Source organism: Cryptotermes secundus, unplaced genomic scaffold (genome assembly GCF_002891405.2).
Source record: "Cryptotermes secundus unplaced genomic scaffold, Csec_1.0 scaffold154, whole genome shotgun sequence".
Taxonomy (NCBI): domain Eukaryota; kingdom Metazoa; phylum Arthropoda; class Insecta; order Blattodea; family Kalotermitidae; genus Cryptotermes; species Cryptotermes secundus.
Genome location: NW_019727787.1, coordinates 167,231 through 192,256, shown reverse-complemented (window position 1 = coordinate 192,256; position 25,026 = coordinate 167,231). Strand labels below are relative to the sequence as shown.

Genomic DNA, 25,026 nt, shown 5'->3' with positions numbered 1-25,026 from the left:
GGGCCATTTAAATTCCGGCCGTAGGGAGCTGCAGGCAATTTAAAAGTCCGTACGTTAAAGGTTAATGTCAGAGACCATGTTTCACACCCATACAGAACCACAGGCAAAATTATAGTTTTGTATATTCTAATTTTTACAATATTATACTTTATTATACTTAAGCATCCTGTTACACTCACACAATATATATGAGACAAACTCCGTCTTGAGTGCAACAATTTAATTGTAGTTCTTTCTTCTTCCCTTCCTCCACGCTACATGTTTCGGCCCTAAATGGCCATCATCAGGTGTGTATTCTTACGTAGCTGCTACACTGCCCGTAGTTTAAAATTTAAAATCACCAGTCTTTCCAATTGTATGTATATATAATATATATATACAATATGTATAATGTATATGTTTTTGGACAACAGATGAGAAGACATAAGGTTCTGGACTGAATGGTAGCAAGCATTACCTGAGTTCAGTCGCCTCTTTAACACTTTGCGGACCGCACACCCTTTAAGAGGTTTTTTGCTTTTAAACATGGCGGACCGTTCGCGTGTTAACAGGCTTTTAGAACATGATAAGTTGCAACACACTATACATCGCTCTGGTGCCACCTACATTGCACGCAACCGCCTGCAGATGCATGATAAGACTCTGGAGTGTTTAGTTAGCAGTCAGTAACTTGACCTCGCTGTTTACTTAACCGACTATAAAGGAAAATGCTTTGCCTTCTTCAAGCTGTGTGTATCAGCCAGTAGCTAGTGGGGAGAATGGATCAAGGACAAGTTCTCCTCCGATGACCTAGCTGACCTGCCTTGTGAGGCGCGTAGTAATGGATTAATTGTCATTCAGACAGCAACAGTGATGGGGGACAACAAAGAATTGTGGCCACAGACAGTAAAAGTGACAGTAGCTACGACGATAATGCGGGTAATAACATTGTGAGTAGTAACATTGCGGGGACAGCAACAAATAAAAAAAAATCTAAACCCTGATTCAAAAATTTAAATACAGAGCATTTCTGATGAATGTGGCAAAGGCCTGGGCTACAGTCCAGATAGTGGCGGCAGAACCAGGGTCACACAAAGACTTAATACAACTGGTCCCATGAACTCCCACCCCATGAAGGCCTCATGTGGACCCCCCAGGGCGACTCTTGAGTGATATGCGGAAAAATATCTTAGTGAAAATTGTGAAGAGTGAACATTCCAAGGGGAAGAATACTTCTAGGCAATGCCGTGTTTGCACAGTTCACAAAAAAAAGGAATATGTCTACATTTGCAAGTTCTGTGTAATGCCACTTCACAAAGTGTAAAGTTTCCAGAAATATCACACCCTCAAGGACTTCTAGGAGCATTGATAAATGTTCTCCAAAAAAATTAGTTCAAGAAATTAATTAGGAGATTTTATATTAATTTTTAAAGTGAACAGTGCAGAAGTTAGGGTAGTACGTTTAAAAATGCCGGTCCCCAGGGTGATTTAAATATTTAAATCACCAGTCTGCGAAGTGTTAATTTCCTCCTGAATCAGATTTTGGTCTGTTATCGTTGTTCCCAAATATCTGAATTGTGCCACATTTTCAAAACATCTATTTCCTATCTTTATGTCATGATTTTGCCCTGCATTTTGGTCATGAATAATTCAGTCAGTATTTAGCTATTGTGACATGTAAATCCATTACTAGGTAACGGCTTGTTGAAACACATCTCTGAGGTTATGGCAGAGACATTGATTCCTAGGCAACACACAAAAACATTTTTGCCACAGTAGATAGGTTAAAGTTGTTCACACAGCAATGGAAGGCAGATATGTGAAGTAGGAACTCTTGGAGATCAATGATCTCTATACGGTTTGACCAAAACCTACTTCAGGGAGAGATAGACTACAGAATATATAATACAGAAGAGATTAGATACTGGAGAGTACTACCAAGTAGTAGAAGCCTAGTCTGAGAACAAGACAGAAGAGGGAAGAACAGGTATAGACCTCATGAAATATGTAAAAGGAACATCTAAGAGTGGAAGTGTTGAAGACTTTACTTAACACATATGTGTTATTGTTCCAGTAACCTTGTGAAGTGTATGTACGAGGGGCGTTCAAGTTCTAAGGTCTCCGATTTTTTTTTTTTCAGAACTGGGAGCAGGTGGACACATGCAGTTTAGTTTAAAATACATGTGCACTCTTTGTGAATGTGTGACAGAAATGGCAGCACTGTACGGCAGACAGAACTCTAGTGGTGGTGGCGAAAGTGAGGAGTGATTTTGATACCTAAAATGGCGACGTTTTTGTTACAAGAACAGCGAGTAATCTTTCGTTTTCTCCACTTGTGTGGTGTGACACCCATTTAAATTCATCGCCAGTTGAGTGAGACATGTGGTGATGGTCTCATGAATGTGAAAAATGTGCATTCGTGGGTGTGACAGTTCAAAGAAGGCCGAACGTCGTGTGACAATGAACCAAAACAAGCTTGGCCTTGCACCAGCCGGTCTGACAACATGGTCGAGCGAGTTGAGAAAGTTGTTCTGGAGGATCGCCGATTGAGTGTGGAAAACATTGCCTCCAAAGTTGGCATTTCCATGGGATCTGTGCACACAATCCTGCATGAAGACCTGCAAATGCTGAAAGTGTCCTCCAGGTGGGTACCACAAATGCTGGCGGACAGCCACAAGGCTGTGTGCATGGCAATTTGCCAGGCGATGTTGACACGTGATGAAGGCATGAATGGGACTTTCTTTTCATCAACTGTGACAATGTATGAGGCATGGATGCCATTTTTCAATCCTGAAATGAAGCGCCAGTCAGCACAATGGAAGCACACAGATTCACCACCACCAAAAAATTTCGGGTAAGCGTCAGTGCTGAAAAAATGATGGTGGCTGTGTTTTGGGACAGTGATGGCATAATCCTTACTCATTGCATTCCAAAGGGCACTACGGTGACAGGTGCACCCTACCAAGATGTTTTGAAGAACAAGCTCCTTCCAGCACTGCGAGAAAAACGGCCGGAAGAGGCTGCACATGTGCTCTTTAATCAGGACAATGCACCAGAGCATCAGGCATATGTGATGCGGCAGTTTCTTGATGAAAACAACCTTGAAGTTGTTTCTCATGATCCCTACTCATCTGACATGGCTCCTAGCGATTTTTGGCTTTTCCCAACGATGGAAGACGCTCTCCATGGTTGCACATTCACCGGTCTTGCCGCTATTGCATCAGCGTTCGTAGCGGTCATGGAATAATGACATCGATGTTGTGAAAAATGTGTACAGCTGCAGGGAGATTACATTGAAAAGTGACAGAAATTTCAAATTTTTTGTATGATTATTGTGTGAGAAAAAAAATCGGAGACCTTAGAACTTGAACGCACCACGTAGGTCCACTTGGTGATTAAGCAACATATCGATTCATCAGTCAGTAGAACCCATTAATTAATTGTCGCGTCGTCAGGACACGTGACATCTGGTGTCAGAAGTAACTGGTATGGATCAATCAAATTATTAGATTAAAGACTAAATTGTGTAATTACAATGTTATCCTGTGAAAATTGCAATATAATAGATGATAGAACACCTGTTGGCTGGTCAAGACAAATGAAAGAAATGATGGAGAGGCAGATAGGTCCTATAGTCTCCAGAATAGAGGCTGACATGAAAACTGACAGGAAATGATGACCATGTTAAGTGCCCATCATGAAAGGATGATATCCTGTCTTGGAAAGGTGGAAGCCATAGATTTCAAGACCATGGATGGGGAAGTGGAGTCCAAAATGGAACATTGGGAGGTCCCAAAGAAAGGTGCCATAGTGAAACTGGTTGAAGGATGGAAGAATTGGCAGAGGGGCTGGAATCTGGCTGCAGAGCACTGCCAGGTGAAGGACAGATCCCAAAGGAAATTGGCTGCTGCCCACAGAGGAACAACCCACCATGCAAAAGTGGCATGGTGAAAGGGAAATGTCAGGAAAAACCAGACTAGTGATAACATGGTATGAGGAACCCTCAAAGTACAGATGCTCAGTAGGAGACAGCAGGCGCAACAGCAACATAGGAATGAGATTGTAAAGCAAATTGCCAGATCTGCTGTTGCACTGCTACCAATCAAGAACTGGATATTTTGAAGGGGTCGGTCACCTCCGAAATGGTTGAAGAACCCACTCACATATTTGGTATAAGAGGTGCCGGTAATGTGGCAGCACCAACCACTCTAGATAGACAGAAAGAAGTTGATGTTTGGGCAACTTGATTGACCGTAACCTTATCAGGGTGCCGCTCAGGATGATTGCACTTAAGGAGGGAGCAATGGTAGTGGTGGAAGAGAGAACACTGCAAGAAGAAGGGGAAAAAGAGAAAAACCAAGCCACAGGAAGGAAAGTGAGACTGATCACAGATGTTGCAAACACAGCCCTCGGAAGGAAAGAAAGGTGATATACTGTTAGGCTATTCTGGATGAACAGTCTTGAGGAGGGAGCAATGTGACATTTAAATTCATTTCTATCCCACAGCTTCTTAAAACCCATTTCTGAGGTTATGGCAGAGATATTGATTCCTAGGTAACACATACAGAAACATTTCCATTACAACAGATAGGTAAAAGTTGTTTGCACGCCAACAAAAGACACATATGTGAAGTAGGAATCCTTGAAGATGGTGATCTCTATGTGATTCAACTAAAACCGACCACAGGGAGAGATAGAGTACAGAATACACAATAGAGAAGAGAAAGAGATTAGATACAGGAGAGTTCTGCCAAGTAGTAGAAGCCCAGTCCTAGAACAAGACAGAAGAGAGGAGATCAGGTATAGACCTGCTCACCAGATTCATGATTGGAGCATCTAAGAGAGGAAGTGTTGATGACTATGTGTTGTTGTTCCAGTAACCTTTTGAAGTGTTTGTAGATCTGCCTGGTGATTGTCCAGTAAATTGATTCATCAGTCGAGAGGACCCATTAATTACTTGTTGCGATACCAGGATAGGCGACACTATGTTAAACTTTATTTGCTTGAACCATTTCTCAGATATCCAACACAACATGTGCTTTTTGCAAGACTCAGTTAATCCTTTCTACACCAATAATATATTTCAAATTTTTACACTAGCCAAACCCATATGCTAATGCTTATTTATCCCTTTCGCTGAAGAAAACACTAAGTTGCAAAAACATCGGCTCATTGTAGATGGTTTCCATTTGAAACCAAATATTATAGGTGTTTGGGAGAAGTCATGATCTTGAGTTGAATGTTTGTTCAATAAGTTGCAAGAAATCACAGTAAATGACTGTTCAACAGTATGTTGGCATACAAGCCGTTAGAATATTATGGAGGTGTCACCATAAAGAGTTGAAAGGGTTAACATGTTCCATATATCACAGTTTGTCTTATGCAGTGAGTTTGAGGTGGATTTGCAGTAGACATGACACTAACCCGATTCTTCATGATCTTTTTCCTAATACCATTCATCGTTACCACAGTAGTAACGATTCATCTCATTGTTCTCTTATGGTCTCGTGACTAGCTTGTTAGATATTCCTGCATATTTTCGCATTTGTTTGTTGCAAAATTTCATTCTACCCATCTGATGATATTGTCGATGTATTTTTATATTAAAAAATTATTTTATGTAATGTGTAAGAAAGCAATTTCAAAATGCTCTCTAAATTTCCCAAGTGTGAGACCTGAAATTTCCGTGTTTTCAAGAAAAGTTTTCCAAGGACTTTTCTAACTTTGAATGGAATTTTGACCTGATACATATTGCCATGTATTTAGTGACCAGATAGGGCGGTTGGATTGGTAATTGGATTTATTGGGTGCTTATAATTTTAACTACAAAAAATTAGCACTAGTACTTATTCACGCTACAATTCTCTCTAGCATGCACTAAGTCTTCTCTAGTGGTTGCCTGGTAGCACATCAGAACAGTATCCTCTTCTTATGTCATCAGCTGACAACTGTCTCATACCTAACCCATGGCTCCAAATTTCCTCAAACTCTTGACTGACTAAGTTGTCTGTTTTATTCTCACTACACAGCAGTTGGGATGGACTGAATAGAAGACATTGTTTTGAACAGTTATTCTCCTGCTATGTGTATGTTTATTGCCACAGAAACCATTTGTCTCTCTTGTTAAACTGTACTGTCTTCATGTCAAAATATGCATTAAGAATAGCTTCTTATAAAGTTATCATTGTTCTTAATCATCATATGGCAAAGCCAGCACTACAATGAAAACATTTTACATGTATGATAAAGACATTGTTATTAAGGATTTTTACCATTAGAAATTAAGATAGATTAAAATAATTTAAATTATAAAATAGGCAATATCAATACAGTTAATTAAAAGTTCTTATTATAGGAAATCTGGTGATAGCCATATCTTCTTACCCTTGGTATATGAAATATCTTGCATTGTTGGCAGTATTCTTCTTCTTCTATGGTGCAGCAGCCCAATGTCTGGCCTTGGCCTCCCTTATCAAGCCCCTCCATTCCTCTCAGTCCTGTGCTGCTCTCTTCCAATTCCTTACACCCATTAATTTCTTGGCATCTTCTTCCACCGCATCAATCCAGCTAGTTCTTGGTTTTCCAGCGCTTCTCCTACCACCTATTGTACTGTATAATATTTTCTTTGGGATACGCTCCTTATCCATTCTCTGTACATGCCCAGCCCGTTGCAATCTTTTAAGCTTTATCGTCACTGAGATCTCTGGCTCCTCATATAATTTGTGTAACTCTTTATTATATTTTATTCTCCATATCCCATTCTCTTATTTGTCCATAAATTCGTCTTAGGATTTTCCTCTCAAATGAATTGATGACCGATTCCTCTTTCTTGTTTAGCGTCCAACCCTCACATCCATAATAAAGCACTGGTCTTATTGTTTTATATATTTTTGTTTTAATCGCTCGGTGTATATCCTTTGATCTAAAAACTGATAGTAACGAGAAATATGCATTATTCGATAGTCTTATTTTTCTTTTTATTTCTCTATTTTCCTCTCCATCTTTGTGGAATTTTGATCCTAAATATATGACGTCTTCAACTATTTTATTCCGTCCCCTTGCATGTTAATTTCTCCAGTTTGCCTTGGATTCCTTCTGGAGTGTATCAGCATTTTAGTTTTATTTACATTCACCTCTAAGCCAGTTGTTTTTGCTATGGTTTTTATTTCTTTATATGTCTCCTGCATTGCTATTAGGGATCTCAGTACTATAATAATATATTCTGCATACGCCATTATTTGCGTTCATTTGTACGCTATTGTGTTCCTTGAGTCTACATTACATTTCCTCACTATATATTCCAATACCAAATTAAATAGTGATAGTGCCAAACTATCTCCCTGTTTTAAACCTTGATTTGTCTTAAAGCCTTCTGTTAACTGATTCTGTATTTCAACTCGATTGATTGTTTCTGTCATGGTTAAGTTAATTATTCTACTTAGTTTTGTTGGAATACCAAAAGTGGACATAAGCATCCTTAATTTCTTCCTTATTATTTATTGTATCATATGCTTGTTTCAAATCTATGAAGCATAGGTAAATATCTGTATTAAATTCCCAGCATTTCTCCGTTATTTGTCTCAGGGTGAATAAATTGTCTATTGTTGACCTATTGGGTCGAAATCCTGATTGATATTCTTCTATTATTTTTCCTATATATCCAGTCTCTTTTTTAGTATCCTTGTTAAAATTTTATATGCTGTCAGTAGTAATGATATACCTGTATAGTTACTACATGTTAATTTATCCCCTTTCTTAAATATGGGACTTAAAGTGCTCTTTCCAATCTTCTGGTATCTTTTCTTCTTCCCACACTTTATTTATAATTCTGTGGAGTACTGTTATTCCTTCTTGTCCTGCCTTCAATAATTCTGCTCGTATGTTATCTCCTCCTGGTGTTTTATTTATTTTTTGCTCATTTAATGCTTTTTCTACCTCTTCCTTTGTTGGGAGCTCTATTATCTCTTCCCCTTCGCCATCGTCTGTATTTTCTTCTTCATTGTCCTCATTATCTTCCATATTCTGATTTTGATTTAATAATTGTTCAAAATATTCTTTCCATGTATTCATAATCCCTGTTTTATTATTTATTAGAAGCCCTTTTTTGTCTTGGATAAATTCTGTTTTTGGTTTGAAACCTTCTTTCATACTATATTTGATTTGACCAAAGGCATTTTTGTTTTGTTATTTTTGAAGTCTTCTTCCATTTGCAGTAATTGCTCATTTAGAAAGGCCCATTTCTTTTTCCTGTAAATCTTGCCTCTTTCCTTCTTCTTTATATGCCTCATTTCTTGCTCTTGTTGGTCTTTCCATAAATTTTTTACTCTTGAGGGTTATACTCTCCCTACATTCCTTGTCGAATCATTCTCTATTATTCTGTTTCTCTTGATATCCCGGAGTCCTCTCGGCTTCTGTAATTACTGCAGTTTTAAAATCTACCCATATCCCTTCTACCGTTACTTCTTTATTTGCTCTATTGTCATAAATTTCTTTAATTTCATTTTGAAATGCTTCTCTCTTTATCACTCTCCGTAATCTTGTCAATATTAAATTTCTTACATTTCTCATACTGCTTGGATTTTTGACAGCTTATTTTGCATCTATATTTAACCTGTACTAAGTAATGATCACTATCACTGTTGGCCCCTCTTAATGTTCTTACATCCAGGATATTTGTCGCAAATTGCTTCTCTATGAGGAAATGATCTATTTGATTGAAGGTTACCCCATCTGGTGCTACCCATGTTCTTTTATGTATATTTTTGTGCGGGAAGTATGTAGAGCTGATGATCAAGTTCTTACTTTCTACAAAATCTATTAATTTTATTCCATTGTGGTTGGTTGTATCATGTAAACTTTCTGTCCCAATTACTCCTCTGTATTCCTTCTCTTTACCTATGTTGGCATTAAGATTCCCTAAAATAACCTTTATGTCATTACTTGGTACTGAATCATATGTCTCTTCCATTTGTTGATAAAAATTGTCTTTGAGCTCCTCTTCTTTTTCTTCTGTAGGTGCGTGCACGTTCATGAACGTCATATTGAAAAATTTCATTCTAATTCTCAAGTGCAAATTCTTTCACTTATTGGTTTCAAGTCTATTATTTTTCTTTTAAATTCTCGTTCTATTACAAAGGCTACACCAAATTCCTTATTGCCTTCTGCTTTACCACTGTAACATATAGTATGTTTCTTTAAGTCCATGATTCCTTTGCCCAGCCATCTTTTTCCTGTATGACTGTGATTTTCATATTGTACTTATCTATCTGTTCTAGTAACGATTTCATGGCACCCAGTTTGTTTACGGTCTTCACATTCCATATAGCTAGAGAGTAGTCCATATTCTTTGCCAGTTGTCGTCTTCCATTCTGTTGAGGTTTCCGAGGCTTGATTCCAGGTTTTAAGACATTTGTATTTTTTTTACGGTGAGAGGTTGTCAGCCTCTTGGCCAGCCCCCAACTTGGACGACCAGGGTATCACTTTTAGTCTGGGTGATCCCCTTCGACGTGTCTGACGTGGGTGGCCCTACCAGTAGCTGTGCTACCGCCGACATAGCTCTCAGGGTCATTTGACCACGCAAGCCCCTCCACTACGTCAAAGTAGAGACACCATTGGGGCTTGTTGGCAGTATATTCATCTGCAAATATATATGGACATTACCAGACTCACATACTCATACAATACAAACATTTAATGAATTACTGATATTGTCTATCATTTTTAAATTAACTTGTTTTAATTACATTAGTATTTTAATCTATCTTGATTTCTAATTGTAGGAGTTTCTTTCCAGCATGTGTTTATCATACATTTAAAGTGTTTCCTTTGTAATGTTGGCTGTACCTTCAGATTATTGCCAATAGTGGCCATGACATATAAAGGCTTTATTAAGTGTTAAAATGTTGCACTTGATTGACCTTACTACTCATTAATATAATATTGTAACGTGTTTACGTTACTGAAGACGCCGTAGAGATGGTTAATTGGGTTTATTTAACAATCTGCAAATAACGGCTACAATTAATTATCACAATATCACAGGTTTCCACACTTTACAAACCCTACAACAAAGTCTCTTAACACGATCTTCACTTGTCTTCACGTACTAATAACGTGGGAGCTATACAAGTCTCCCTGAAATACACACTCCGAGTATAACCGTACTACAGCAATCACTATGTCTGGAAAGCACACAATAAGTCTTCCGCTCGCTGACTTCTTAGTTATCGCACACTCGCAGGCTGCTATGTTTCAACTCCGCGATTGTTACTTTATAACTGACTCGCAGCCACTGTGCAGCTCACTTATATAGCTGCAGTGCTTGCTTGTTGCGTAATGAGTGCCACGTCATCCTGTTACGTCACCGCTGTTGATTCGCCTTGCATAGTTACCCGGTTACGGGGCTCGGCTATCTTCGGCTCCGCTCGGCTCTCTTCGGCTCCGCTCGTGACGTCACCGCGCATAGCTGCCAGGATGCGGGGTGATTACTCGCCTATTACGCGAGCGTTACGTTACCGGTGAGGGGTGGGAGGGGAGCGCTGACTCACCCGCCACGTCACTGCTGGTGTGGGGGGGGGCTCGGCTTTGCGCAACATGTCACAATATTTATTTAATGGTTCAGTCTCAATTTAGGGAATTTAGATATAGTTAATAGTTATTGAATCTAACAATAGCATGCAATTGCAGAGCTCACATATTTATGTAGCATGAAGCACAACACTGATAGATCTCAGAACTTTCACAAACACAGCTGTTCTCATCACAGAGTGAATAGTATCACAGATTAAGTGTAGTTGTCATATACTATTCTGTTCTAAATAGGGGCACACATTTCTCAATAATCACCAATGAAAGAGCTGAAAAAATCTGATAATACATCAAAGTAATTGCACAGGAACATAAACATTACTGTATACATAAAGGCAATTTTTTTTTAAATTTTCTTACATAAGTAAATTAATTTTTGTTAAGAGTCTAGTCTTTATTTGAAGTAACTAGCTTAGAAGTGTAGTAAATACAAATTTTATTATGACACAATTGAGAATTTAAAATTAAAAATGATGGAGAACAGTGGTTCCAGAATTAACACTGAAAATAGCAGGCGGTTGAAAGTCTGTAAAATTGGGAAAATTATTGTATGTTTTGGGTAATTGTTTACACAATGCAAAATTTTATTTTGCAAATAAAGTAAACATCATTTTGGGGTAGATCAGTCTTTATTTTTTCATTTACATATAACTTTTAATATAAGGTACGCCATACGTCTTGAGTTATAAGTGGTTATGTAAGAGGTTGCACAAGTGTCACGCTCAGTGTCACGGCTTCATCCATTTGCACCCTCACATAATATTTTCAGTGTTAAAAGCTTCTGGTGAGAGTATGCACAAGTAAATTTAAATACTGTACACTAAAGATTAAAGCTATAAGTAGAGTATAATTTGATCAAAATTATTTTTAACACATGTTTCAAGTTGGGTGTGTCTTGCATCTGAATAAAAGTGAAAACATTAGAAGTATTTCTTGTGAATATTGAAAAATATATCTGGAGTTCACTCAGCCTCTAACAGAAATGAGTACCAGGAATTAATTAAATTATTTTCCTGGGGAGTAAAGCGCAGCCGGCGCGTGAGGCTGACAACCTTACCGCTATCTTTGAGCCGATTGTCTAGATAATGTGGGACCCTCAACGTCTCACAACCCAATGGGCCTTCACAGCCTGGTACAGGGATAGCTTTACTTTTTTTACTTTTTATATAAAATCAGTTATCAGTTATACTATGCTCATGTGTTTTAGTGTCTGCATGTATAATTCCTGCCTGTTGATAGATGCCAAAATATATTGTTGAACTAACTGTGTCATACAGAAATAGAGATTATGTTGACAGTCTACAGGGACTGTTTAAATTTTTGCTTGTATGGGATGTAACACTATAAAATATTTAAATTATGACCAAATTTTGCATACCTTGTCACAGATTAATTCTTGTGGGTGGCTGTTCTGGATTACTTGAACAAATGAATAAATATGGAGTGAAACCTGACATCAGAACCTTCACCCAGCTTCTGGACACCATTCCATCTACTAAGTCAGCAGAACAGGTAACCAGCAATTCACATATATTATTACAAATATCTGTCGATAACTGCCCACATCACCAGAAGTATTGTAAAAATTAGTGATATTTTTTCTCGTACATCATACTGGTTGAACAGTTAGTAGTTATTCTTAATTTCTCCTTAGCCCTATGGTCCTCTAAGAATCTAAGCCTCCTTTATGGCAGATATCCATTCTTCTGTACTATTTAATTTTTTCCTCCATCTCTTGCTCACTTTCAGCTCATCTCTGTGCCTTTAAGCCATTTCAGTCTGTACCTTAAACACTGTTCTTCTGCCTTCTCTGTTTTGTAGTTGTTCAGCTAGAGTGCAAATTTAAAAGAATTGTCGCCATGTTTACAAAACCCACCACTGGACACTACTCTGACTTGCACACCTCAATTCAGTCACCCAGTTTCTCTGAGGATGCACTATCCTCCCATTTGTCCATAGAACAAGGGTACAGATGTGTAATATTATGTTACTTTTGTCACACATGTTGTCTGATAGCACATGGTTAACCACTAAGTACCATGTGCAATAAAGTTACCTCTCAAGGTGTTAAAGGTTGGTTTTTCTTCTGTATTTGCAGGCCCTGCTGTTGGCCATGGAGAAAGCCGATGTTCGTCCGGACATAGATTTTTATAACATGTTAATAAAGAAACGGAGCATGAGGTTTGACTATAAGAATGCACATGTAAGTGTGTGTCAGAAAATTAACTGTTGTTGAACTTACTGTGAGTTACAAGCAGAACTCATAAATTCTACTCTCCTGCTGCACAGATTTCTAGTCCTACAAATATTCCATTATTATTTGCTCAGTGGTAACCACTGCTTTCCCTCTAGTATTAATTTGTAGTTATCAATTTTTCATTGTAGAAAATAAGGAGGATACTCAAAATTTTTGTGTTACTATGGTTGGGGAATTTGATTTGTTTCATTCTGGTCCGTCACACTAACAATATTATAAATGATAAAACAATTCTGTCCAGTGTGACTGTTGAAGCTTCTACTACACTTCTTAGCGCCCTAACATGTTTCGGTCCCTATAGACCATCATCAGACGGAACATCAATACTTTTAGAAGCTAGTATTACATTGGGTGCTTTGATTTTTAAAACACATAAATATACAATACAGTAGAACTTGGTTATAACGTCATCAAAGGGACCTAAAAATAGTGTCGTTATAAACGAATGTCGTTGTAACCGAAATGGGCACTTCCACAGTAGCCTTATGTTAGTCACATAAAAATCTACCAAAAACCGAGTTAAAAATGTTGCATTTTTAAGTGAAATACATAGTTAAGTACAGACTAACGTAACATTAACGTGGAATTGCCCAAATGTGTAATATCAAAGACATATTACAGCGCTTTTCACTGACAATACACACAATATTTCACGAATCACTGTAACTTTCTCTTCAATGCTTAAAACTTTCCTTTTCATTGCCATGTTTCGCTACTGCACTTCTCTGGGTTTAGGCAGGAACACTATAGGGTAAGTAGACAATGTGAGGTCCTGTTAGACGAGATTCTAGGAAAGGAATGCAGTTAACAACCTGCCGCGTCCTCTTGCACTATTCACGCAGTCCCACCCCACACCCTTGTTTTCGCATAAAACCCACGCTCCTCTTACAGCCCGCGGTCGTATTCTTCCAGGACAGTCACGTCAGCAAGTAGAGAAAGTGAGGGTGGGCAGACACATCGAACTTTCCCACGATATCAGAGAAATTCAGGAATGAAAATGACGTTACATACGAGGTTGATGCATTTGTGCATGTCGTACTAAGCAAGGTATAAAAACAGTTGCTTTATGAGGAATTATTTCGTACCATTGAATATTTGACGCAATAGACAAGGTGTCGCAGAAACCGATGTTGCTATAACCAAGTTTTACTGTATTTGTAACATACACTTTATTCAAAATCCAAATTTCTTACAACTAGCAACTGTCCTTGAAGCATTAAAATTTTTTTAAAAACTTTTTGTTATTTAAGTTACAATTCTTTAACCGAATAGGTTCGTGTCCCTTGTCCTTTCACTTTTCTTGATGGGGCCAAACTTGTGCTGCCTGTCTTTGTTGGGAAGGTAGTTCTGCAAATATATTATGGGTATTGTATTATTTTAAAAATTCTATTTTATATATATATTGTAACGTGTCGGGAATCCAGAAGAGTCACTTCTATGGAAATGCTAGAATAAACCGTTGCATAGGAAACAACAATCGCTCCATTGTAGTTCTAACAGGAGTCTCCATGGTTATAGCAGAGGGTTCGTTGCATAGCAGCGACCGAGGTTATATAGCGGGGTTGAATGCATTCGCACAGTGAGTCTTGATCCAGCCTTCGAAGAAGTCAGTCTTTGCCCAGCCATCTAAGTAGTCTTCATCCAGCCGTCTAAGAAGTCAGTCTTTATCCAGCCTCCGAAGAAGAGAGTCTTCATCCAGCCTTCGAAGAAGAGAGTCCAGTGCCGCCGAGGTATTGTAAGCAGTCATTGTAATACTGCAAGTGATGACAATCGTAAAGCGTGTGAGTGTGTAGGTGAAGAACAATAAAGGTTCTACGGAATTCGAGACCCACTTGAATTTATTTGTAGCGTGATGCACACAAAACATGCTACACTGGTGTCAGAAGTGGGTTTACAAACTTAAACACGCCTTGATTTAGGAAGAAGTATTGAATTTACGAAAAGAAAAAAGAAAATGGAGGAGCAAGACATTCAGCTAATACTTGAAATGCTGAAAGAAATTATGGCTGAGCGGAAAGCATGGCGAGAAGAAATGGCCGCCATGCAAGCCAAGAAGTTGAAAGCAGATATGAACGTCTGGCAGGAAGAGATGACAGCCTGCCAAGATGTAGTGGAGCCAGTTTCAGTGAACATGAAACCTGAGGCGACGCAGAGAGAAGAAGTCCCTGTAGTAGACGCCCCGAGAATACCGGTCGGAGAACCGAAGGAGAGGCGTAGGGACCGGAAACTGGCCACGGAGCGCCGCCGCCAGAAAGCAAAGGATTCAACGCGGGTAATTTGTGAACCCCAGAAGGAATTGGCCGTCGCCCAAGAGACAAGACGCCAAGAGAAAGTGGCACGGAGAATGCCAATAGACAACAGGATGTCCCTCCGTACAAAAGTAGCATGACGTAGGGGACACATCATGGGGATCAACCCAACTAGGAACAAAGTTGCAAGGGAAGCCCCTAAATGGCGAAGACTTCAGGTGGAACCGGAGGGCAACACTAGAGTAAAAAACGCATACACAAGACAGCGGCTGCATCCAAAAAACGAGAGGACAGCCAGCCGGACGCTCAGGAAGATCATCGGGTTAAAACTTGTAAAGTTAGCAGTGAGACTTTCCAGCAAGTTACCGAAAACGAGACACTGGACACTGTGGAGGGGTCGACCCCCTCCAAAACGGAAAAAGGGAAACGACCCTTATGGGAGGAACCGGTAAAGTAGAAGTACCGGCCTCCCCGACAAGGATGAATGGAGAACGAATGAATGTGAAACAAGGCGGCCAACAAATTCTGGACCACGGGAGTGCTCGGGATGAGCACAACTGAAGAGAGGGGCAGATGCGACAAAATGAACGGCGCAATAAGACGCACAAGGGACACCAAGGCCGAATGCAGACGTTGCCAGCAGAACACCGCGGAATCGAAACCGAGGTAGAACCTTTAGGCTGTTCGGGGACGAACAACCTTTAGAAGGGAGCAATGTAACGTGTCAGGAATCCAGAAGAGTCACTTCTATGGAAACTCTAGAATAGACTGTTGCATAGGAAACAACAATCGCTCCATTGTAGTTCTAACAGGAGTCTCCATGGTTATAACAGAGGGTTCGTTGCATAGCAGCGACCGAGGTTATATAGCGGGGTTGAATGCATTCGCACAGTCAGTCTTGATCCAGCCTTCGAAGAAGTGAGTCTTGATCCAGCCTTTGAAGAAGTCAGTCTTTGCCCAGCCATCTAAGAATTGAGTCTTCATCCAGCCGTCTAAGAAGTCAGTCTTTATCCAGCCTCTGAAGAAGAGAGTCTTCATCCAGCCTTCGAAGAAGAGAGTCCAGTGCCGCCAAGGTATTGTAAGCAGTGATTGTAATACTGCAAGTGATGACAATTGTAAAGCGTGAGTGTGTAGGTGAAGAACAATAAAGATTCTACGGAATTCGAGACCCACTTGAATTTATTTGCAGCGTGACACACACAAAACATGCTACAGTGGTGTCAGAAGTGGGATTTGAACTTACACACGCGACAAACAAGATTCGAACTCGAGACACGCTACAATATTTATACTAGCGGTACCCGGCCACGTGTTGCTATGGCTCAGTCTGGTTAAATGGAAAAGAAAGAAAAGAGAAAGCGCACCTTTCTAATATGTTTAATTTCACAATGCTTGTGGGTATACAATATTTTTTGTTGTTCCATTATCTGTGCAGATATAGAGATTGTCTGGTTTGCCGACTCTAGAACACGCAACATATAACTGTCCATGTGAGAAGCAACCCGTGTCTAGATCTAAACCGCACAATTCTAAAGATTGGCCCTGAGCTTTGATGATGGTGAATGCAAACGCCAATCGAATTTGGAATTGCAATCTCTTAAATTGAAATGGCACATCCGTTGGAATCATAGGAATGCAAGGAATGAGGACATCTTCAGGTCCTGTCAAGATTGTTGCTTCTACGACGTTGCTCAATAATTTTTATACTGCAAGCCGCTGCAAAGCTTTGGCTGGTTGATATTTCGCAACATGATAATTGGCACGCCTATTTTCAATTGCAGCACGTGCGGTGGCATCCCTGACAGATCGAGTGAATTCAAAATTCTGTTGGATAATTAACCCTTCATCTGCTTCCACAACAGTGTCGACGGACTTGTATGTGACTGCCTCGCATTGAATGTTAGACTGAATGATACTGTTAAGTTCGTAGACGTCTTTGTTCTTGGCCGCAAGAATAGCTCGTTCACTCAGCCAATCGTGATTCTTATAATTGGTTTGAATATTGGGAAATACTTTTTCAACCAATTCTTCTTTTGACATCACTAAATTGCAGAAGTTATGAGGCAATGAAATTCGTCCTGAGGTCAGATCAACCGGCACCTTTCTGTTCCCAGTTACCAGCAATTGATGTGAGAATATCTCACCTGATCGATCGTTTTGCAGCTGGACACACATATTTGTAGTTAATTTTAATGTCTTTATGTGTCGCCACAAAGTAGAGTATTTCAGGCAAGCATTTATTTCGTCCGCTGGTGTCGATCGAGGAATTACAGGTAATGTTTGCCTGAAATCTCCTGCAAGCAATATTAATGTGTTCCCAAATGGTCTGATGTTTCCACACAAATCTTGCAATGATCGATGAAGAGCCTCAAGCAATTTTTTGTGCGCCATTGTGCATTCATCCCAAACAATAAGTTTGCATTTCTGCAATACCTTTCCCATGCCTGATGCTTTGGAAATGTTGCACGTGGGAGTTTCAACGAATTTCATGTTCAGTGGCAATTTCAAAGTGGAATGAGCAGTTCTTCCACCTGGTAGCAATGTCGCAGCTATTCTGGATGAGGCAAGAGCTAAGGCTATGTCATTTTGGGATCGAATTGCTGCCAGAATCAATCTAATTAGGAACGTTTTACCAGTTCTTCCTGGCGCATCTAAGGAGAAGAATTCTGCAACCCTGTTATTGACAGGTTGCATTATTTATTCGTAAATGCCTTTTTGCTGAAGTGTTAGCTTAGGAATATTTGATTGCACATATGACAAAAGATCACCCATGTTGTAATTTTGTTCACGACGCAATTCTACATTGAACGAAGCAGCAGCAGATCGATTTGGTGATGGCATTCCCAATTGATTGAGAACTTTGTTCACGATTTCTAAGCACAAATCTTCAATCATTATCTACGCTTCATTGTAGATTTCTGCTGTGAAATCCACATTCATATTGGAATTTTCCTTCATGCAAATCCTTACCGACGTTGGCATCGGGTATTTCAGCGCATATTACATCGTCAATTTCGTTTGAAGTGATTTTGTTATAGAGCCAGATTAGTATATGTGCGTGTGGCAATCCTCTTTTTTGCCATTCCACTAAGTAAATCCAGCAGTGCACAGACCCAAACACTTCATGTTTTACTGTGAAATCCATCAGCTATTTCAGCTTCTGTCTGAAAACACGTGCTGTGATGTCATGCCTATCCACCGGCGATTGTCCAGGAAATAAGAGGTGTTGTGTATCGTCCCAAGCTGGATTGCATGTGAATGTAATGTATAGGTCTGAACCCCCGTAGTGACGAACATACGCAATTGCATCTTGAGCATACTCATGCATATGACGTGGACTGCCTGTGTATGAAGATGGCAAAATGGTTAGTCTTCCAACGTTAGTTGTATTACCATCATTTACAGCTGCATCTCACAATACCAGACTAACTTCTTCGGCAGTTAATTTCAGACTGACTGCTCCTTGTCGAAGCTGGGCTATTTATACCTGGGTGGTTGCTATACAATGCCTTCTGTTGTCTATCACCCGGGAAACGCTGCTTTGTCGATTACGCGATTCCTACGCAACGACCAATTGTTATTGCATTGTCTCTGTGAGAACGCTCCATGTATTCGTCGTAACCGTGGAGATTCAATGTTCTCGACACAGTGGCGCACTATTGGGATTACTGTATCGCTATTGTTACTTCCTAGGCAACGGCCAACTGTTGGGGCTACAATACCGCTATTGTCGCTACCTATGCAATGGTCTGTTCTAGCGTTACTATGGAAGTGACTCCTGGATTCCGAACATGTGACATGTTTTTACCTGTCACAGGTGTGACATCTATGTAATAGGTATATAAAAACACGCGTATTTGAATGCTGCGTTGTGTCAAAATTCAATGCAATCGGTGAAGAACTTTCGGGGATTTAAGACTTTGAACAAACGAACATTTACATTTTTATTTATATAGATATTGTAACGTGTTGCGTTACTGAAGACGCCGTTCGGATTGTTAATGGTTTATTCAACAACCTACAAGTAACGGCTGCAATTATTTATAACACAGTTGCGGGGTTTCACATTTTATAACCCTAATTGCAATAATCTGATCACACTGTTGCGGGGTTTCACGATTTATAACCCTATGCGCAAATCAGTTCACTCTGCCTTCAGTAGTCCACACGTTTACAGTAGGGGAGCTATGTATCACTGTATCACATGCTCCCAATTACACAATTAGACACACGTCTGGTTCTTCTTTCCGCAATGGCTGCTATACTCCAACTACAGTCGGCTGACTGGAGAACTGTTGATAACACACTCGCTCGTCTAGTACTTAACTCTGCTGTAGCCACATTACAACTCAACTCGGTGACTGCTACGTTACAACTAACAACTCAGGCAGCGCAGCTCTCTTATATAGGGGCTGTGTGGGCCTGTTACGTAGCCACGCTGTTACCTGTTACCGACCACATCGCAGTAGGAAGTGGTGCCGCGTCACCGTGTTTGCGTATAGCCTAGCAACGCTGATACCTCGTGCCGTTTTACGTCACCGCACATTGCGCGTTACGTCACCATGGAGAGGGGGAAGGAGCGCTACGTTACCGCCACGTGCCGCTGGGGAGGTAGGGGTCCTCCGTTGCGCAACATGTCACACTGCTCTCTCCTTAAGGCTGTTCATCCCGAATAGCCTAACGGTGTATCCCCGTTCCTTTTCTTTGGAGGCTGCTCTTGCAGCATCTCTTGTTTCGGCTACTTTTCTCAGTGACTATCATCCGGCCGTTACAATATATTAAGGAGTTTGTTGTTTTTCGTCCTACCTTGTTGTCATCCTATGTTTGTTCGTAGTGTGCTGTGTTGTTTTTACTGTGTCCCGCAATTTATACTACCTGAGTTTGTGATGTTAATGTGGGCGTGTTCTGATGTTGTATTATGAGGATGAACATGCTACGTTGGTTATTACTTTCCTTTGTGTGTTTTTGTTCTACTATTAATTTATTGAACTTATTAAAATGATATATATGGAAATATTCTTTTATATTCCTTATGCCTCCTTTTATGCCTTTCTGAATCATTTCCATGATTATTGTCATCGGTCCATACTAGTGTTGTTTATTTAGTATATGCTGGGTGAATGCTGATTCATCTTTATTTAGTCTTATGTTTCTTATGTGTTCTTTATACCTTGTTGTTAGATTTCTACCAGTTTGGCCGATGTATACTTTTTGGCAGCTTTGGCATGTCATTTTGTAGATCCCACTTAGTTTATAGGGGTTTATTTTTCATTTATTAATTGACCTATTGTGAGGGTTGTTTTGAAGGGTATCTTTATGTTAGTGTTTTTGAATAATTTTGTGATTATTCATATGTAGTTTCCTGTATAAGTATAAGTGACCCATTTTTGTTCTTTTCCGTTATTATTATTTGATTTACTTTTCTTTTGTTTAAGTTTGTTATATAGGTGTATGATGTCTTCCTTTTTATAGTCATTATTTAGAGCTATATTGATAATAGTATTTAGCTCTTTATATTTAGCATTTTCATCGAGGGTTAGTGTGAGAAGTCTCTGCATCCAGTTTTTATATGTCGCTAATTTTTGTTCCCTTTGTTTGCATTTCTGCAATACCCTTCCCATGCCTGATCCTTTGGAAATGTTGCACATGGGAGTTTTAATGAATTGCATGTTCAATGGCAATTTCAAAGCGGAATGAGCAGTTCTTCCACCCGGTAGCAATGTCGCAGCTACTCCAGACGACGCACGAGCTAAGGCTATGTCATATTGGGATTGAATTGCTGCCAGAATCAATCTAATTAGGAACGTTTTACCAGTTCCTCCTGGTGCATCTAAGAAGAAGAATTCTGCAACCCCGTTATTGACAGGTTGCATTATTTGATCGTAAATGCCTTTTTTGCTGAAGCGTTAGCTTAGGAATATTTGATTGCACATACGACAAAAGATCACCCATGTTGTAATTTTGTTCATGATGCAATTCTACATTGAACGAAGCAGCAGCAGATCGATTCGGTGATGGCATTCCCAATTGATTGAGAACTTTGTTCGCGATTTCTAAGCACAAATCTTCAATCATTATCAACGCTTTGTTGAAGATTTCTGCTGTGAAATCCATGTTCATATTGGAATTTTCCTTGCGTGTTTGACGGAAAATATCTTCAGCCATGTGCTGCTTTGTTGATTCCACTATTCCTACGCAATGACCCATTGTTATTGTGTTATCTCTGTGGGAACACTTCGTGTATTCATCGTAACTATGGAGATTCAATACAGTATCGCTATTTTTACTTCCTATGCAACGGTCTGTTCTAGCATTTCCATAGGGGTGACTTCTGAATTCCAAATTCCAATTCCGGTTTTCAAAAGATGCATGTTTTTACCTGTCACAGGTGTGACATCTATATAATAGGTATATAAAAACATGCGCATGTTCGAATGCAGCGTATCAAAATTTCAAAGCAACCGGTGAAGAACTTTCGGAGATCTTCGAGGGCTAACAAACCAACATTTACATTTTTATTTGTGAATTGCAAGTATTTTTGCTGTTCATTGAAGTGTTTGAGGAGGCATTGTGGGGTTATTTTTGTCTGATTATATATTATGAAGATATCATCTACATATCTATTATACTGATATGTTGGGTTTTTGGACTCTATCCATCGTCCTGGTTTTTAACTACATATCTATTATAGTATGTAATTTTCTTGTCTTCCAGCAGATGTTTTATTCTGTTTTGTTCTAGATGTTGTAGGAAGATTTATGCCATTGTACTTGATCGGGGTGAGCCCATGGCTACGCCAGATTTGCAGAAAATATAAGAAAACTAAAACTAAATCCAGATCATAAACTACCAACAACGGATATTAAGGACCTCTATGTTAATATCCCAATCAACAACACCCTTCTCGTGACTAATAAACTACTCAAGGATAATCATACAGACAAAAACATTATAAAAGAAATCATGTTCATACTTAGAATGATAATGAACCAAAACTATTTTCAATGAAACGAAAATTCTACAAACCAAGATCTGGTGTAGCCATGGGCTCACCCCTATCAAGTACAATGGCATAAATCTTCCTACAACATCTAGAACAAAACAGAATAAAGCATCTGCTGGAAGACAAGAAAATTACATACCATAATAGATACGTAGATGATAGCTTCATAATACAGGGCTACTATAAATGAATTATTCGTTTTTAAAACGCTATGTTTTCCAAAGCATTGCACGTACAAATATGATTGATATATAAAAAGAACTGTAAGCTCACCAAGTTTTCTTCACACTCTACAAATGTTCTATGTGTGCCCCTTGGGTCACACGACACATCCAGGCGGTAGTCGAGATCAGGTGATCTGGGGGGCCAAGTGAACAGAGCCACGTCATCCTCACCAACATGCCCAATCCAGCGATGCCAAAGTTCATTGTTTAGGTAGCGACGAACATTGCCAATACCACCGCAAAATGCTTTGTTTATGTGGCGGTTCTTTTCTGTACTCTCTTTTGAATGCGCGTTGCACTGTTATAACAAACGAACATCTCGCATATTCCAACAAACAAAAACTCTTTTTCTTGCTTTGTCGCCATTTTGTAAAGGCACTGAACTCATGCTGCCAACTGGTGCACACAATACAAACTTGGTGAGTTTACGGTTCTTTTTATATATCAATCACATTTGTATGTGTAATACTTTGGAAAATATAGCGTTTTAAAAATGAATCATTTATGGTAGCCCTGTATATAATGAGACAAAAATAACCCCACAATGCCTCCTCGAACACTTTAATGAACAGCAAAAAACTTGCAGTTCACAATAAATGAGGAAGTAAACAACCAAATAACCTACCTGGACTTAAACCTATTTAATATACACGAACAAATAAAAATGGAAATATATAGAAAACCCAAAACAACAGACAACAATAAATAATAAATCATGCCACCCCAGGGAACAAAAATTAGTGACATATAAAAACTGGATGCAGAGACTTCTCACACTAACCCTCGAGGAAAATGCTAAAAATAAAGAGCTGAATACTATTATTAATATAGCGCTAAATGATGGCTATAAAAAGGAAGACATCATACAACTATATAACAAACTTAAACAAAAGAAAAGTAAATCCAATAATAAAGACAGAAAAGAACAAAAATGGGTCACTTATACTTATACAGGAAACCACATATAAAAAATCAGAATATTATTCAAAAACACTAACAAAAAATAGCCTTCAAAACAACCCTCACAATAGGTAAATTAATAGATGAAAAATGAGAAATAAACCCCTATGAACTAAGTGGGATATGTAAAATGACATGCCAAAGCTGCCAAAAAGTATACATCGGCCAAACTGGTAGAAATCTAACAACAAGGTATAAAGAACACATAAGAAACATAGGACTAAATAAAGATGAATCAGCATTCACCCAACATATACTAAATAAACATCACCAGTATGAACAGATGACAGTAATCACTGGAAATGATTGAGAAGGCCATAGAATGAGGCATCATGAATATTGTGAATTGGATGGTGCAATGGGAAGTAGGGGTCACGTGACCTCTGCAGTCTCGCGAGTGCCGTCACATACCCCCACCCCTTCCATTATTATGCAACACTCGGTAAACATTCCATCACCTACTGTGGTGACGTAACAGAAGAGCAATTGTGTCAGGCCGTAACATGGGATATCGTGGTTACTACACAGCAGTAAACAACTCTTGACAGTGTTCCTAGGCAACCTGTAAATATGGCGTCATGCAACAGCGGTATTTGTCACGTAACTGTTTTCTGTGTTGTCCGTGCCAAGGCTAAATAAGGAGCAGGCAACACTATTCAGTAGTAAGGATTGAGTGAGTTACTGGTGAGTAACGATTAACCAGTCAGTTTCAGTTTAGCATTTGCCAGAGTGAGTACTGAGTTATGAGTCGAGTTGTATGTAGTGAATGGCAGTGACTCCAGCAGGAGATGTAATTATAATACTGCCGATGGCAGTAGTTGGGAAATTGTGAATTGTATAAGTGTAAGAGCGAATGTGGAATTAATTCGCTACATTCAATACAGCGTGAAGTTGTCTGTCGCATCATACACCCAACACCTGACAATATAGAAGAAGATTTCCATATATATCATTTTAATAAGCTCAATAAATTAATAGAAGAACAAAAACACAAGGGAAAATAATAACCAACGTAACATGTTCGACCTCATAATACAACATCAGAACACACGCACATTAATGTCACAAATTTGTGCTACACAGTACACCACCAGAACAGTAAAAACAACACAGCACGCTACGAACAAACATAGGATGTCAACAAGGTAGGACGAAAGCGGCCTCCGTAGTCTAGGGGTAACGTTCCCACCTCATGACTCAAGGTATCCGGGTTCAAACCCGGCAGAGGTCGTGGAATTTTTAAGGGCGGAGAAATTCAGGGAATGAGTCCTCCGGGAGGGACTTCAAGCCGTGGGCCCCGTGTTGTAGATTTATGGCACGTAAAAGATCCTCTTGTCTCTAGGAGACCTCTGAGCAAAATTAGGCAAAATGTTTCCCGCCCAAGTAGTTTCCAATGCCTCTGGTAGATGGGGAAGTTATCGGGTACCAATGCCAGTAGAGGGCCGACCTCGCTGGCAGAAAGGGGACAGTTATCAGGTAGTACTGCCAGTAGAGGGCTGACCTTGCTGGCAGAAAGAGGAGATAGCGGGCACCAGTATCGGTAGGGTATGGAGACAGTAGAAATTAAAAAGGGGATGTACAATAGACTGTTAAGTCGCGGTGAATGGGGAAATCCACCCCCTCTATACTGAATAACTGAACTGAGGTAGGACAAAAAACAACAAAGTCCTTGATATATATATAGTGTGACATGTTGCGCCAAGCCGAGCCCCCCCCCCACACACCAGCAGTGACGCGGCGGGTGAGTCAGCGCTCCCCTCCCCCTCC

At 39.6% G+C, this 25,026-nt stretch overlaps 1 protein-coding gene across 2 annotated transcripts in view; it reads left to right on the top strand.

The window, feature by feature from the left end:
• Nucleotides 1-25,026, top strand: part of LOC111864943 (pentatricopeptide repeat-containing protein 1, mitochondrial) — an 83,347-nt gene that overhangs the window by 28,139 nt on the left and 30,182 nt on the right. For both annotated transcript variants that reach the window (XM_023852580.2, XM_033751629.1), the window contains exons 8-9: nt 11,955-12,078; nt 12,665-12,769. In XM_023852580.2, the coding sequence (XP_023708348.1) occupies nt 11,955-12,078; nt 12,665-12,769 (229 nt within the window). The remainder of the gene's footprint in view (nt 1-11,954; nt 12,079-12,664; nt 12,770-25,026) is intronic.